We start from the raw sequence: 17,516 nt of genomic DNA on the forward strand, positions 1-17,516 counted from the left end.
GGAGAAACGAACTATGCTGTTCAGCTCAGCTCAGTAACAATCACACAGTTCAGGACAGCATCATTGCAGTCCAGATGGATGTTTATCTGTTATCCGTTTGGCGAAGTTGTTTACCTGCTATAATGCTTGGATATGTATTCTGGTAGGTTTGTTGAAGCTTATATTGCTTGTCATGCTTTTAATGAACTGGTCAAAAAGACTGAATCGGTCAAGATCAGTTCTTGACTTACTTAAACATTCAGCATGACCACTGAATCCTGATTCCCAAACGAATTACTCTTATCAGTCAGTTCTTTTGAATCTACACCAAGGAAAACAGCACTTCATACAATACAAATTATTTTTATCAGCACCGTTCTTTTAGTGAATCAAAAACTTACTGAACCGCAAGTCATTCGTATCGACATATCCAACATGAAATGAACCAAAAAATTCAGAGCAATTACTGGATGGTTGTTAAAATGACAGTGTGTGTAGTTAAAGATACACATTATGAGTTTTGTTGAAATTAATGGTGTTTTATAAAAAATAATATAACTTTATTTAAACATTTGTGTAAACACCATTTGCAAGACTCTGTTCTGTTAAACTATGAAATTATCTCATAATTTGGTAACAGACTGCTGAGGGCAGTAAATCTACTAAGACTTAAAATTGTTCTTCCTCACATTAATTAATGGAACTGTTAAGGAACCGAATTCCTTACGAAGTCCTTGTTAAATTCCTTTTGAATCCCATCCCTACTCAAAAGAACAATCATTAAAAAAGTTAATCGTTAAGTGGAATCGGATATCAGAACAACAATCGTTGCATTCCTTATGATTCTCATCACGTGCCTGTAAATCCCCCACGCACACTCTACGTAACCGCAAAATCAACACGTAAACTTGCACATGTCTTCAGGCTTGGGTCTCAGCTGCTACAAATGTAAGTGTTCGCACAATCCCAGATACTGCTCATTTATTCAACAATCAACCATCCAGTTAATGCTATCCTCCTGTGCCCTCTCTCCATGGCAACAACTCTCACATCTACATGCTAATAACATTCGCCTATCTCCATAACAACTCTGACATATTGTGTCTCTACCCCTCCTCCTGCTAAGAACACACTCCTTCGGCCCATCAGTAATGCTAAGAAATACGGTATCCATGGTAACAACTTTCTCCTCCCCATTTCCATCCTCATACCAGCATGGTACAATTACTTTTCTATAGTGACAGTACTGTCCTACAGAAAGGTGATTCCCTCGCTGTGGTCAATATACATCCCAATGGTGCAGTCAGTGTCCTTAAAAATGGTGCTCATGCATTCATATGTGTGCAGAGTATTTACTGCCCTGATGAAAAGCCTGAGCATTTTGACATCATGGCCCTTTAAGCACAGCTAAGTCACGGAGAGGGCATGTGGTGAAACCACAGCAGGGGAGAGAACATAGAATCTTCTGAATGCCATATGGCAAAGTGATTGTGCATGTTCTTGGGGTGATTTATAAAGTATTTTAACAGAATCTTAAAGGAATAGGTCACCAAAACTGACAATTCTGCCAAATTTACCCACCAACATGTTGTTCCAAGTCAGATCATTTTCATTTGGGCATGGAACATGGAAGGAGATATTTTGAAGAATGTTCATACTGTTCTTTCCCCTCATTAAAGAAAAGTGAATGGTGACAAGGACTGTTGATTCCAAGTCTTCTAGAACCATACAATAGCTTTGTGTGACTGAAAGACCAAGGTCGTTATTTGCTGAAAATCTTGGCCTCGGCCGTAGCTCTCAGATCTTATTTGTGCTTTGCATATTCAAACTTGGAGCATTATAATTAGTACTTACAACACATGCCAGAACCAATCACTGATGTCAAACTGGGCTCGACACATTTTCATACGGCAAGTTCACATATAGGGATATAGTGATGTATATATGAAATTGTGTTTTTTCCATAAAAAGATTAAGCTTACATTTGGGACCTTAAGATTTGTTTTTACATTTTGCCATTATTTTTAAGACACGCAAACCCATTTTACTCCCTAATTCTGATTACCGTAACGTGTCCAGACATTTTACTTTACTATTCCAATTATTTTCAATAATGATTCTCATAATGTATTACAGTTAAAAAAAAAAAAAAAAAAATTGTTCTACAATAATTTTTTATTAAAATCTGCTAAAATGAACGGCATCGCCAAGGGAGCTAGTACTACTATGATGTTTAAGCTAAAAACTTAATTGAAATACTATATCGTTTTTTCACATTGTGGTAATGGTAATATCATAATGACAATATTTTTAGCATTAGGGTAATGAGAATTTGGGGTAAAATGTGCATAACAATCATGAAAATAATGTCACAATGTATGTGTGTGTACATATATATATATATATATATTATATAAACTCAGCAAAAAAAGAAATGTCCTCTCACTTTCAACTGCTTTTATTTTCAGCAAACTTAACATGTGTACATATTTGTATGAACATAAAAAGAGTCAGCCACTAAGACATAAACTGAACAAATTTCACAAACATGTGACTAACAGAAATAGAATAATGTGTCCCTGAACAAAGGGGGGGGGGTCAAAAGTAACAGTCAGTATCTGGTGTGGCCACCAGCTGCATTAAGTACTGCAGTGCATCTCCTCCTCATGGACTGCACCAGATTTGCCAGTTCTTGCTGTGAGATGTTACCCCACTCTTCCACCAAGGCACTTGCAAGTTCCCGGACATTTCTGGGGGGAACGGCCCTAGCCCTCACCCTCCACTCCAGCAGGTCCCAGGCGTGCTCAATGGGATTGAGATCCGGGCTCTTCGCTGGCCATGGCAGAACACTGACATTCCTGTCTTGCAGGAAATCACGCACAGATCGAGCAGTATGGCTGGTGGCATTGTCTTGCTGGAGGGTCATGTCAGGATGAGCCTGCAGGAAGGGTACCACATGAGGGAGGAGGATGTCTTCCCTGTAACGCACAGCATTGAGATTGCCTGCATTGACAACAAGCTCAGTCCGATGATGCTGTGACACACCGCCCCAGACCATGACGGACCCTCCACCTCCAAATCGATCCCGCTCCAGAGTACAGGCCTCGGTGTAATGCTCATTCCTTCGACGATAAACGCGAGTCCAACCATCACCCCTGGTGAGACAAAACCATGACTCGTCAGTGAAGAGCACTTTTTGCCAGTCCTGTCTGGTCCAGCGAAGGTGGGTTTGTGCCCATAGGTGACGTTGTTGCTGGTGATGTCTGGTAAGGACCTGCCTTACAACAGGCCTACAAGCCCTCAGTCCAGCCTTTCTGAGCCTATTGCGGACAGTCTGAGCACTTTTGGAGGGATTGTGCATTCCTGGTGTAACTCGGGCAGTTGTTGTTGCCATCCTGTACCTGTCCGCAGGTGTAATATTCGGATGTACCGATTATGTGCAGGTGTTGTTACATGTAGTCTGCCACTACAAGGACGATCAGCTGTCCTTCATGTCTCCCTGCAGCGCTGTCTTAGGCGTCTCACAGTACGGACATTGCAATTTATTGCCCTGGCCACATCTGCAGTCCTCATGCCTCCATGCAGGATGCCTAAGGCACGTTCACGCAGATGAGCAGAGACCCTGGGCATCTTTTTTTTGTGGTGTTTTTCAGAGTCAGTAGAAAGGTCTCTTTAGTGTCCTAAGTTTTTATAATTGTGACCTTAATTGCCTACCATCTGTAAGCTGTTAGTGTCTTAACGACCGTTCCACAGGTGCATGTTCATTAATTGTTTATGGTTCATTGAACAAGCATGGAAAATATTGTTTAAACTCTTTACAATAAAGATCTGTAAAGTTATTTGCATTTTTACTAAATTATCTTTAAAATACAGTGTCCTGAAAAAGGGATGTTTTTTTTTTTTTTTTTTTGCTGAGTTTATATAGCCCTAAAAAATAGGCTTCAGACTTAATTTCAATATTATTTATTACTTGAGTTTCTTTAGATTTTTGGGGTAAAATAGGACCAGGACATTTTCTTGAAAGGTTTTGTGAAAATCATCCATTTCCAGTCTGTTCCTCACACAAAGTTATCATTTGGCTTCAGAAGACTTTGAACATCGTACATGAGTCATTTGGAATACTTTTAATTTTTGTCCTTTTTGGAGCTTGACACCTCCATTCCCATCCACTTTCATTGTGTGGATAAAGAGCAGCGTGAACATTCTTCAAAACATTTTCTTTTGTGTTCTGCGGAAGAAAGAAAATCATATGGGGTTTGAAACCTCATGAGGGTGATTATATGATGACAAAATTGTTATATTGGGGTGAACATTTCCTCTAAATTTACACATCAATTAAAGCACCTGTTTATACAGGTGCACTCCGAGCAAGATGCGCGCGCTGTCACGCGCACTCCGGTGTGTTGCAGGTTCACTTCTCAAAACTATCTCCATGACAACAAAATTATTTGGCAACAACAGCGTTATGTTGGTGGAACTGAAGTCTTAGAAAAGTAAAATGAACGAGCAAAAAAACAAAACAATACAACAACAACAACAACGTTTTCTCAGCATACCTGGTTTGACGGTCTTAATGCGAATCGGCTCTCGAAAGTGGCGGATCACCGCGTGCGTGTCTCGGTTCGTCAGCCCGCTGACAGGTGTTCCGTTCACCTCCAATAATACATCCCCGTAGTACGGTAGTCTCCCGACGTGACACACCAGCACGTCCAAGTTCATCTGACCAAGAAACGGGAACTCCCCGTGCTCGGCGCCTCCGAGGATCTCCACAACATCACCGAACTCCCCGACGCTTCCCCACGACACGGCGCACTCCTGCACTTTAGTTGACCAGTGTTTCTTCCTCTTCAAAGTTTTAGACATCATTTATCCATTAAGCTTCAGTGCAGAATCAATTGAGCACGTTTAAGCCTTGCTTTCCGGTGTGTTGTTCACTTCACCGGACGTGGAGATGGAGATGACAACATGTTTAACTGCATCCAGCCCATCTCTTTAGAAAGATATATGCGTCCATATCAAATTTCTGTGCAAGCATTATTAGTTCAAGACAACATTTAGATTGCCTTATTTTTGCGTATTTCAAAACGTTATTATCTCCACGTAACGTGAAGCTGCTGTTATGGCTACATTATGCAAATTATTAACAGGCATAAATAACACATCTACGACAGGAACAGTAATGTAAAACTGTGTTTACCTATTAAGTTCATCCAGGTTTGTTCGCATGCACATCACGCGCAGCAGACTGTCACATACTCGCACTTAAGATACACGTCTGTCACTACAGCGCGATAAAAAAACAACACAGTTTGTCTAGTATAACTGTTTCACTATTTAAAGCCACAGAATTAGATTCGGTTCTTGTATGGACCGTCCAACGACCGAAGCTCAGTATCCTCGCCGCTCTTCGAAACGTGATGCTCAGTCCGTGTTTGGACGTGTGTGACGCGTCTTCATTCCTGGCTGTGACTGAATGGTCAGCTCAACTCACCTTTATGAACCCTTGACAAATAACCTGCTAGAAAATGAAACTGTCGACATTCTTTTTATGGTGTTTCTATCGCCCCGTGAAGCCTCAAATGGTCGCTGTGATTGTGTAATACGCGGCGGCTGCTACTGTTGCTCTCAGCTTGTATGTCAAATGGTGTGTGTGTTTTACGCACACACACAAGAGCATCCAACGCGGTCCATTACTGGACGGCAGCAATAAGGTTATATAGAGTGAGCAATCAGCTCATCTGGTAGATTGAGACCCAAAGGAACCTGTTAAAAAGGGGATAGTTCCTGCTCTAAATTCCGATTGGATTTGCAAATTTGAGCCGTTGTAAAAATCCACGCACCTGTGACTGTTGAATTCTACATTAATGCCAAATTGCTATGCTGCACGCCACGGCAACAATAAAACAGCCTTAAAATTATAGTTCACCCAAAACTGAAAATTCTCTCATCATTTACTCACCTTCATGCCATCCCAGATCTGTGACTTTCTTCTGCTGAACACAAACGATTTTAAGAAGAATATTTAAGCTCTGTATGTCCTCACAATGCAAGTGAATGGGTGCCTAAGATTTGAAGCTCCAAAAGCACATAAAGGCATCATAAAAGTAATCCATTCGACTTTAGTAGTTAAATCCACTTCTTCGGAAGTGATATGATAAGTCTGGGTGAGAAACAGTTCAATATTTTAGTCCTTTTTTACTATAAATCTTCACTTTCACTTCCATATTCTTCTTCTTTTGATTTTGGCGATTCGCATTCATTGTGCATATTGCCACCTAATGGGCAAGCAGGAGAATTTGTAGTGAAAAAGGATTTAAATATTGATCTGTTTCTCACCCACACCTATAATATCACTTCTGAAGACATAGATTTAACCACTGGAGTCATATGGATACATACTTTTATGCTGCCTTTATGTGCTTTTGGAGCTTCAAAATGTTGGTACCCATTCACTTGCATTGTCAGGACCTACAGAGCTGAAATATTCTTCTAAAAATCTTTGTACTACATCTGGGATGGTGAGAAAATGATGAGAGAATTTTTGCTTTGGGGTGAACTATTCCTTTGAGTAAGGCTAATAAACTACTCCGTGGAAGATTTTTGAACCAATTAAAAATTGTATGGTTCCAACTCTAAATTCTGATTGGATGAGCACACAGTATGCTCTGCACACAGTATGCGTGACGTAAATTTCGTCATAATCCAGTCCACGCAGTCCAGATTTTCTCGACTCGCAGATCATCATCTGTGCCAGGGGTGTAACTACAGGGAGGGGAGGCTGGGCAACCACCCTAGGGCCGGGGTGAGAGCATATTTCTGAGAACACATCGTGCCAATCCGTGGTTAAACACTGGACACAACTAGTAGTAATTGTCATCCATTGTCAATAAACGTGAGCGGTACTTGATTTTGAAGTATGGAAAATGTGGCTCATTGTTTTGTTTGTCAACTCTGACTTTATGTCAGAAGTCAACCGATTTAGAATTGTGGGTGTTTGGTGTGTCTTATTAGTCATTTGCTAGCAATTAAGAACATGCAAAACACTGTTGACGTGGTTCATTATTTAGCATGATCCAATCTTTTTCACTTTTAGAGTTGTTTTCTTGAATTAATCTGTTTTTTGACTAATCTTTTAAGTAAACCAATCGTTCTGTTCACTTCCATTGTTATGGTCATGAGCGATTCAGTTTTTTTAGAATCAGTTAAACCAATGATTCAGTGACTCATTCACAACTCACAAAAGACGCTGATTTGTCGCCACCTATTGACGCAAAGTAATTTGCAGAAATGGTGACTGAATGAATCTTTTTGGTGAACGGATTCAAAAGACACGACTCATGGTGTGAATCCCCAAAAACTCCACCACTATTAAACAGCATAATCTCAGTTAAATAATTTATCTGTTGACATTCTTATTGCTAGATACCTGAATATAATAAAGTGTAATAATAGCACTGACATCTGAAGATGACCTTAAGATTTGTTTTTACATTTTGCCATTATTTTTAAGACACGCAAACCCATTTTACTCCCTAATTCTGATTACCGTAACGTGTCCAGACATTTTACTTTACTATTCCAATTATTTTCAATAATGATTCTCATAATGTATTACAGTTAAAAAAAAAAAAAAAAATTGTTCTACAATAATTTTTTATTAAAATCTGCTAAAATGAACGGCATCGCCAAGGGAGCTAGTACTACTATGATGTTTAAGCTAAAAACTTAATTGAAATACTATATCGTTTTTTCACATTGTGGTAATGGTAATATCATAATGACAATATTTTTAGCATTAGGGTAATGAGAATTTGGGGTAAAATGTGCATAACAATCATGAAAATAATGTCACAATGTATGTGTGTGTACATATATATATATATATATATATATATATATATATATATATATATTATATAAACTCAGCAAAAAAAGAAATGTCCTCTCACTTTCAACTGCTTTTATTTTCAGCAAACTTAACATGTGTACATATTTGTATGAACATAAAAAGAGTCAGCCACTAAGACATAAACTGAACAAATTTCACAAACATGTGACTAACAGAAATAGAATAATGTGTCCCTGAACAAAGGGGGGGGGGTCAAAAGTAACAGTCAGTATCTGGTGTGGCCACCAGCTGCACTAAGTACTGCAGTGCATCTCCTCCTCATGGACTGCACCAGATTTGCCAGTTCTTGCTGTGAGATGTTACCCCACTCTTCCACCAAGGCACTTGCAAGTTCCCGGACATTTCTGGGGGGAACGGCCCTAGCCCTCACCCTCCACTCCAGCAGGTCCCAGGCGTGCTCAATGGGATTGAGATCCGGGCTCTTCGCTGGCCATGGCAGAACACTGACATTCCTGTCTTGCAGGAAATCACGCACAGATCGAGCAGTATGGCTGGTGGCATTGTCTTGCTGGAGGGTCATGTCAGGATGAGCCTGCAGGAAGGGTACCACATGAGGGAGGAGGATGTCTTCCCTGTAACGCACAGCATTGAGATTGCCTGCATTGACAACAAGCTCAGTCCGATGATGCTGTGACACACCGCCCCAGACCATGACGGACCCTCCACCTCCAAATAGATCCCGCTCCAGAGTACAGGCCTCGGTGTAATGCTCATTCCTTCGACGATAAACGCGAGTCCAACCATCACCCCTGGTGAGACAAAACCATGACTCGTCAGTGAAGAGCACTTTTTGCCAGTCCTGTCTGGTCCAGCGAAGGTGGGTTTGTGCCCATAGGTGACGTTGTTGCTGGTGATGTCTGGTAAGGACCTGCCTTACAACAGGCCTACAAGCCCTCAGTCCAGCCTTTCTGAGCCTATTGCGGACAGTCTGAGCACTTTTGGAGGGATTGTGCATTCCTGGTGTAACTCGGGCAGTTGTTGTTGCCATCCTGTACCTGTCCGCAGGTGTAATATTCGGATGTACCGATTATGTGCGGGTGTTGTTACATGTAGTCTGCCACTACAAGGACGATCAGCTGTCCTTCATGTCTCCCTGCAGCGCTGTCTTAGGCGTCTCGCAGTACGGACATTGCAATTTATTGCCCTGGCCACATCTGCAGTCCTCATGCCTCCATGCAGGATGCCTAAGGCACGTTCACGCAGATGAGCAGAGACCCTGGGCATCTTTTTTTTGTGGTGTTTTTCAGAGTCAGTAGAAAGGTCTCTTTAGTGTCCTAAGTTTTTATAATTGTGACCTTAATTGCCTACCATCTGTAAGCTGTTAGTGTCTTAACGACCGTTCCACAGGTGCATGTTCATTAATTGTTTATGGTTCATTGAACAAGCATGGAAAATATTGTTTAAACTCTTTACAATAAAGATCTGTAAAGTTATTTGCATTTTTACTAAATTATCTTTAAAATACAGTGTCCTGAAAAAGGGATGTTTTTTTTTTTTTTTTGCTGAGTTTATATAGCCCTAAAAAATAGGCTTCAGACTTAATTTCAATATTATTTATTACTTGAGTTTCTTTAGATTTTTGGGGTAAAATAGGACCAGGACATTTTCTTGAAAGGTTTTGTGAAAATCATCCATTTCCAGTCTGTTCCTCACACAAAGTTATCATTTGGCTTCAGAAGACTTTGAACATCGTACATGAGTCATTTGGAATACTTTTAATTTTTGTCCTTTTTGGAGCTTGACACCTCCATTCCCATCCACTTTCATTGTGTGGATAAAGAGCAGCGTGAACATTCTTCAAAACATTTTCTTTTGTGTTCTGCGGAAGAAAGAAAATCATATGGGGTTTGAAACCTCATGAGGGTGATTATATGATGACAAAATTGTTATATTGGGGTGAACATTTCCTCTAAATTTACACATCAATTAAAGCACCTGTTTATACAGGTGCACTCCGAGCAAGATGCGCGCGCTGTCACGCGCACTCCGGTGTGTTGCAGGTTCACTTCTCAAAACTATCTCCATGACAACAAAATTATTTGGCAACAACAGCGTTATGTTGGTGGAACTGAAGTCTTAGAAAAGTAAAATGAACGAGCAAAAAAACAAAACAATACAACAACAACAACAACGTTTTCTCAGCATACCTGGTTTGACGGTCTTAATGCGAATCGGCTCTCGAAAGTGGCGGATCACCGCGTGCGTGTCTCGGTTCGTCAGCCCGCTGACAGGTGTTCCGTTCACCTCCAATAATACATCCCCGTAGTACGGTAGTCTCCCGACGTGACACACCAGCACGTCCAAGTTCATCTGACCAAGAAACGGGAACTCCCCGTGCTCGGCGCCTCCGAGGATCTCCACAACATCACCGAACTCCCCGACGCTTCCCCACGACACGGCGCACTCCTGCACTTTAGTTGACCAGTGTTTCTTCCTCTTCAAAGTTTTAGACATCATTTATCCATTAAGCTTCAGTGCAGAATCAATTGAGCACGTTTAAGCCTTGCTTTCCGGTGTGTTGTTCACTTCACCGGACGTGGAGATGGAGATGACAACATGTTTAACTGCATCCAGCCCATCTCTTTAGAAAGATATATGCGTCCATATCAAATTTCTGTGCAAGCATTATTAGTTCAAGACAACATTTAGATTGCCTTATTTTTGCGTATTTCAAAACGTTATTATCTCCACGTAACGTGAAGCTGCTGTTATGGCTACATTATGCAAATTATTAACAGGCATAAATAACACATCTACGACAGGAACAGTAATGTAAAACTGTGTTTACCTATTAAGTTCATCCAGGTTTGTTCGCATGCACATCACGCGCAGCAGACTGTCACATACTCGCACTTAAGATACACGTCTGTCACTACAGCGCGATAAAAAAACAACACAGTTTGTCTAGTATAACTGTTTCACTATTTAAAGCCACAGAATTAGATTCGGTTCTTGTATGGACCGTCCAACGACCGAAGCTCAGTATCCTCGCCGCTCTTCGAAACGTGATGCTCAGTCCGTGTTTGGACGTGTGTGACGCGTCTTCATTCCTGGCTGTGACTGAATGGTCAGCTCAACTCACCTTTATGAACCCTTGACAAATAACCTGCTAGAAAATGAAACTGTCGACATTCTTTTTATGGTGTTTCTATCGCCCCGTGAAGCCTCAAATGGTCGCTGTGATTGTGTAATACGCGGCGGCTGCTACTGTTGCTCTCAGCTTGTATGTCAAATGGTGTGTGTGTTTTACGCACACACACAAGAGCATCCAACGCGGTCCATTACTGGACGGCAGCAATAAGGTTATATAGAGTGAGCAATCAGCTCATCTGGTAGATTGAGACCCAAAGGAACCTGTTAAAAAGGGGATAGTTCCTGCTCTAAATTCCGATTGGATTTGCAAATTTGAGCCGTTGTAAAAATCCACGCACCTGTGACTGTTGAATTCTACATTAATGCCAAATTGCTATGCTGCACGCCACGGCAACAATAAAACAGCCTTAAAATTATAGTTCACCCAAAACTGAAAATTCTCTCATCATTTACTCACCTTCATGCCATCCCAGATCTGTGACTTTCTTCTGCTGAACACAAACGATTTTAAGAAGAATATTTAAGCTCTGTATGTCCTCACAATGCAAGTGAATGGGTGCCTAAGATTTGAAGCTCCAAAAGCACATAAAGGCATCATAAAAGTAATCCATTCGACTTTAGTAGTTAAATCCACTTCTTCGGAAGTGATATGATAAGTCTGGGTGAGAAACAGTTCAATATTTTAGTCCTTTTTTACTATAAATCTTCACTTTCACTTCCATATTCTTCTTCTTTTGATTTTGGCGATTCGCATTCATTGTGCATATTGCCACCTAATGGGCAAGCAGGAGAATTTGTAGTGAAAAAGGATTTAAATATTGATCTGTTTCTCACCCACACCTATAATATCACTTCTGAAGACATAGATTTAACCACTGGAGTCATATGGATACATACTTTTATGCTGCCTTTATGTGCTTTTGGAGCTTCAAAATGTTGGTACCCATTCACTTGCATTGTCAGGACCTACAGAGCTGAAATATTCTTCTAAAAATCTTTGTACTACATCTGGGATGGTGAGAAAATGATGAGAGAATTTTTGCTTTGGGGTGAACTATTCCTTTGAGTAAGGCTAATAAACTACTCCGTGGAAGATTTTTGAACCAATTAAAAATTGTATGGTTCCAACTCTAAATTCTGATTGGATGAGCACACAGTATGCTCTGCACACAGTATGCGTGACGTAAATTTCGTCATAATCCAGTCCACGCAGTCCAGATTTTCTCGACTCGCAGATCATCATCTGTGCCAGGGGTGTAACTACAGGGAGGGGAGGCTGGGCAACCACCCTAGGGCCGGGGTGAGAGCATATTTCTGAGAACACATCGTGCCAATCCGTGGTTAAACACTGGACACAACTAGTAGTAATTGTCATCCATTGTCAATAAACGTGAGCGGTACTTGATTTTGAAGTATGGAAAATGTGGCTCATTGTTTTGTTTGTCAACTCTGACTTTATGTCAGAAGTCAACCGATTTAGAATTGTGGGTGTTTGGTGTGTCTTATTAGTCATTTGCTAGCAATTAAGAACATGCAAAACACTGTTGACGTGGTTCATTATTTAGCATGATCCAATCTTTTTCACTTTTAGAGTTGTTTTCTTGAATTAATCTGTTTTTTGACTAATCTTTTAAGTAAACCAATCGTTCTGTTCACTTCCATTGTTATGGTCATGAGCGATTCAGTTTTTTTAGAATCAGTTAAACCAATGATTCAGTGACTCATTCACAACTCACAAAAGACGCTGATTTGTCGCCACCTATTGACGCAAAGTAATTTGCAGAAATGGTGACTGAATGAATCTTTTTGGTGAACGGATTCAAAAGACACGACTCATGGTGTGAATCCCCAAAAACTCCACCACTATTAAACAGCATAATCTCAGTTAAATAATTTATCTGTTGACATTCTTATTGCTAGATACCTGAATATAATAAAGTGTAATAATAGCACTGACATCTGAAGGGAACTATCACCCCCTTGAGTGCTGAGGTATGTTACCACCACACATGGAAAAAAAAAAAGTCTAATTTCAATTTCATAACAAAATTCCATCAAATTAAATTGAGTAATTGAGTTTTAACAAAATAAAATAAATACACATATTTTAAGCTTTATTCATTTAAATGTTAAAAAAAAAAAAAATACAAAATTCAATTTGATGGAATTTTGTTATGAAATTTAAATGTGTAAATCTTACAAATAGGAATGTTTTTTCTTTTTTTTTTTTTTTTTTTTTTTTTTGAGTGCAGTAAGGCAAGAAAGAAAATACTGCAGCAGTACTGCATGCTTGAAAAGCATTGGCCAAGCATTTGCATTTGACTAAAGTATGTTTCTGTCTAAAAGACTCCCTTACAAAATGTATTTTAGCAATATCATGGTACAGTGATCTATCAGATGGTCATATGTCAAAAAAAAACAAACATTTTGTTATTGCACCTAATATCCATTTAAAGTCATTCTGCAAAGTTAAGAAAATTACACAATAGGATGCCTTATGGTGTATAACATTATTTCCTGTGACCTAAAATAATACAGTAATGTATGCAATGTCAATGTGTGCCTGCTTCTTTCTCATTGTAATATGATTTTGTAATTTAATCTATAAATTATTTAATTTAACCTTGTTATAGGAGAGGATATAAGTAATAAGTGTGAAACATTTGGCTCCTGTGAATATCTCTTCTTTTAATCAAATTATAGGGGCACTTATCTTAATAGCAGTCTTGTCATTGAAAATGAGATTCGAGTCCCTCAAAGCTGCCACACTCTGGTGTGTAGTTGTAACTGCACCAGACATTATTCAATCTGCCATGGTTTCAAACAGGCATGATGACACACTGTTATTAATTAAAGACAAGTCTAGACAAATCCAAAGCAGTGCCTTCTCAAGTTTCTAATGAATCCCTTTTAATTCCCAATCATGGCTGTGCTCCTCAAAACTCAGAATGCTTGCATTTCCCTTGAGTATGGAGATCAAACACAGGAATTACAGCAGGAAGTGTATAAACATGGTTAATTACAGGCTACTCTATCACAAGACCAGACATGAAACTAATTTCAATGTGTTAGGTAGATTTAACCTCTGAAATTAAACATAAAAATAAAAAAATATTAACTTCTCTACTATTCATTTAGTACAGTTAAAGCTACACTAAGTAAGATTTTGTTGTTGTTAGAAATGAACAAAATTTCATTAATGAGCAAGTAGGGGAAACTGGGGATGGTTGCAACACTTTTTGCATTTCTGTCAGTTACTATTTGGATTAGACCAACCAAATTTGTATATTAAACTTACATCTGTCTGCTAATTACCCATACCATTTAAAGATGATTACATATCGTTCGCAATATTTATTTGAATGGAAGAAGTCAGATGTTGCAACTGACCTCAACCCTGGGAACAGTTGCAACATGATAAGGGACGGTTGCAACATGTTAAAAATACATTGCATTTCACTAATTAACTTTTGCTTTTTGTCTCAATGAGCATATATTTATCAAATAACAGTTATTGAGTTTTGTTTGTTTATGTGTAGAACATAGGCCTTGTCATACTGAAAACAAACAGAATACAATTTCTACTTTTAGATGATTTATTCACTGTATGACAAAAAAATAATGGCTTACTATTTGCTAATGGACCATTACAATAATACGATTACGTTAATAAGAAATAATGAAATGATCGCGTTATTATATTATTAACTCCAATGATATGTACCTCACAATGACTTGTGCATGTATGCACATAACGTAATCTTATTTTTTGTAATGGCATCAATATCACCGGAGAAGAAGACAGTTGATAATTTTATATATTTGGATGAACTATCCTTTTATGTACCCCACAATGACTTATGTATAAAAAAAAATAAATAAATAAAAATAAAAAAAAATACAATACAAATTATTAATTAAAAAATCTATCCTTTTATGTACATGAAACAAATTTCATGATGGGGTGCAAGGAGGAAGCGGGAGATGAGAAATTATTTTTTAACTCATCAAAACTCACTTTTAAGCGGACTGTCAGCAAAGGCTCTGTGTGTGTGTGTGTGTGCGCGTTAGAGACAGTCATTGCCAGGTGATGATCCTTACCGTTCTCATATCCTGATCTTGCTCTCCCTTCACAAGCCGGCGCTCAACCACGCCCCCACCACCACAGTACATCACAATGACTATAAATGTATACGTTATAACATAATCTTTAAAAAAAAAACAACAAAAAAAAAAAACAACACAATACAAATTTGTATTTGGGTGAGCTATCCTTATGTACCCCACATTGACAATGAAAAATACTGTTGTGTGGTCTTTTCTGATATGGCTGCTTAACCCTATCAGCCATGACAGAACATCATGTGCTAGCTAGACGCACTGACCTTGACACATGCTAACCATGTCACTTAGAAGTCAATAAAACAATGATTGAAACTAAGTTTTTATAAATTCATACAAAGGTTCAGGAGAGTATGACAAAAATACAGCTCATGAAAAAATTACTTTCATACCTCCAAAACAAGGTTTTTCAATAAATGCAGCAGCAGATGTTGAATGTGTCTTCTGTCTTCGTCTGTAAATAAAGAAAAGAAGATCCGGAGCTACTGCAGTGCGTGTATATGTGCAGTGATAGGTGTGGAAGTAGTTTGAAGCTGAAAGCTTCTAGCCACAACAAATGAGCAAAATTGACATCTAAAGTCTCCATAGCCTAACTTTTGTAACGTTATTTTTTTTTAAACAATTGTTTTCAATAAGTCGAAACAACAGCAGAAGATATGCTACTTATGTGCAAATAAGACATATTTTTCAGATATCCGTCTTTTTCTTCCCTTTGTTATTTATTTATTTATTTAGGGGAGGGGGCGAGTTTGGTTGTTGTTAGTGAAATTTGCTCTGATAAGTTGATCACCTGTAACAATGGTTACACCAGTACTCCTCAAACCATCAGATTCATCCGCACAAAAGAGCAGAGCCAATGCTCAGCTCACGTAATTAGCAAAACAATGTTCCTCTGCAAGTAACTTGAAGTTCTATGCTTCAACCGAGGGCCAAAAGTTACAAAATGTAGCTTTAACATTGCCAGGTTATTTGCGAAATCTTTGCTGCAAATAGGCAAAAAAAAAAAAAAAAAAAAAGCTTTTGAACATCATTCCACCATTATTCAGTTCATTTAACATTTTCAGACCCTGCATCTATTCCAGTCAAAAGTGAATAACATCGATTATCTCATTACAATGGCACCTACCAAGGGGTGGGATATATTAGGCAGCAAGTGAACAGTCAGTTCTTGAATTTCATGTGTTGGAAGCAGCAAAAATGGGCAAGCATAAGGATCTGAGCGACTTTGACAAGCCAAATTGTGATGGCTAGACGACTGGGTCAGAGCATCTCCAAAACGGCAGGTCTTGTGGGGTGTTCCCGGTATGCAGTGGTTAGTAGCTACCAAAAGTGGTCCAAGGAAGGACAACCGGTAAACCGGCAACAGGGTCATGGGCGCCCAAGGCTCACTGATGTGCGTGGAGAGCGAAGGCCAGTCCGTCTGGTCCGATCCCACAGAAGAGTTACTGTAGCAAAAATTGTAGAAAAAAGGTGTCAGAACAAACAGTGCATCGCAGATTGATGCGTATTGATCAGCCCATGCTGACCCGTCTACCGGCGAAAGCGCCTACAATGGGCATGTGAGCGACAGAACTGAACCATGGAGCAATGGAAGAAGGTGACCTGGTCTGTTGAATCATATTTTCTTTTAGATCATGTGGTTGGCCGGGTGCGTGTGTGTCGTTTACCTACAGAAGAGATGGCAGCAGGATGCACTATGGGAAGAAGGCAGGCCGGCGGAGGCAGTGTGATGCTCAGGGTAATGTTCTGCTGGGAAACCTTGGGTCCTGGAATTCATGTGGATTTTACTTTGACACGTACCACCTACCTAAAGATTGTTACAGACCACATACACCCCTTCATGGCAACTGTATTCCCTGATGGCAGTGGCCTCTTTCAGCAGGGTAATGCGCCCTGCCACACTACAAAAATAGTTCAGGAATGGTTTGAGGAACATGACAAAGAGTTCAAGGTGTTGACTTGGCCTCCAAATTCCCCAGATCTCAATTCGATTGAGCATCTATGGGATGTGCTGGACCAACAAGTCTGATCTATGGGGCCCCACCTTGCAACTTACAGGACTTACAAGATCTGCTGCTAACATCTTGGTGCCAGATACCACAGGACACCTTCAGAGGTCTTGTGGAGTCCATGCCTCGCCGGGTCAGAGCTGTCTACACAATATTAGGAAGGTGGTTTTAATGTTGTGGCTGATCAGTGTATTGTTAATTTGTGAACAAAATAATCTTCCTTTGAAATAAATAATAAATAATATATATATATATATATATATATATATATATATATATATATATATATATATATATATATATATATAGCATACAGTTGAAGTCAGAAGTTTACATACACTTAGGTTGAAGTCATTAAAACTCATTATTTAACCACTCCACAAATTTCATATTAGCAAACTATA

The 17,516-nt window shown here is 39.4% G+C and overlaps 2 protein-coding genes across 2 annotated transcripts in view; both read right to left on the reverse strand.

Annotated features, from left to right (window-relative positions):
• The window catches only part of LOC127449513 (membrane-associated guanylate kinase, WW and PDZ domain-containing protein 3-like), a 171,379-nt gene extending 165,828 nt beyond the window's left edge, over nt 1-5,551 (reverse strand). The window contains exon 1 of the mRNA XM_051713001.1: nt 4,536-5,551. Within this exon, the coding sequence (XP_051568961.1) occupies nt 4,536-4,845 (310 nt within the window). The 5' untranslated portion in view covers nt 4,846-5,551. The remainder of the gene's footprint in view (nt 1-4,535) is intronic.
• Nucleotides 5,552-9,389: 3,838 nt separating this feature from the next.
• Nucleotides 9,390-11,070, reverse strand: LOC127449514 (membrane-associated guanylate kinase, WW and PDZ domain-containing protein 3-like). The gene is made up of 3 exons (XM_051713002.1): nt 10,677-11,070; nt 10,036-10,469; nt 9,390-9,707 (listed from the first exon to the last, which is right to left on the reverse strand). Exons 2-3 carry the CDS (start codon nt 10,343-10,345, stop codon nt 9,652-9,654), a joined length of 366 nt encoding a protein of 121 aa, XP_051568962.1. The 5' UTR covers nt 10,346-10,469; nt 10,677-11,070; the 3' UTR covers nt 9,390-9,651.
• Nucleotides 11,071-17,516: the final 6,446 nt, after the last annotated feature.

The sequence above is a fragment of the Myxocyprinus asiaticus genome, chromosome 12, assembly GCF_019703515.2.
Source record: "Myxocyprinus asiaticus isolate MX2 ecotype Aquarium Trade chromosome 12, UBuf_Myxa_2, whole genome shotgun sequence".
NCBI classification, from domain to species: Eukaryota; Metazoa; Chordata; class Actinopteri; order Cypriniformes; family Catostomidae; genus Myxocyprinus; species Myxocyprinus asiaticus.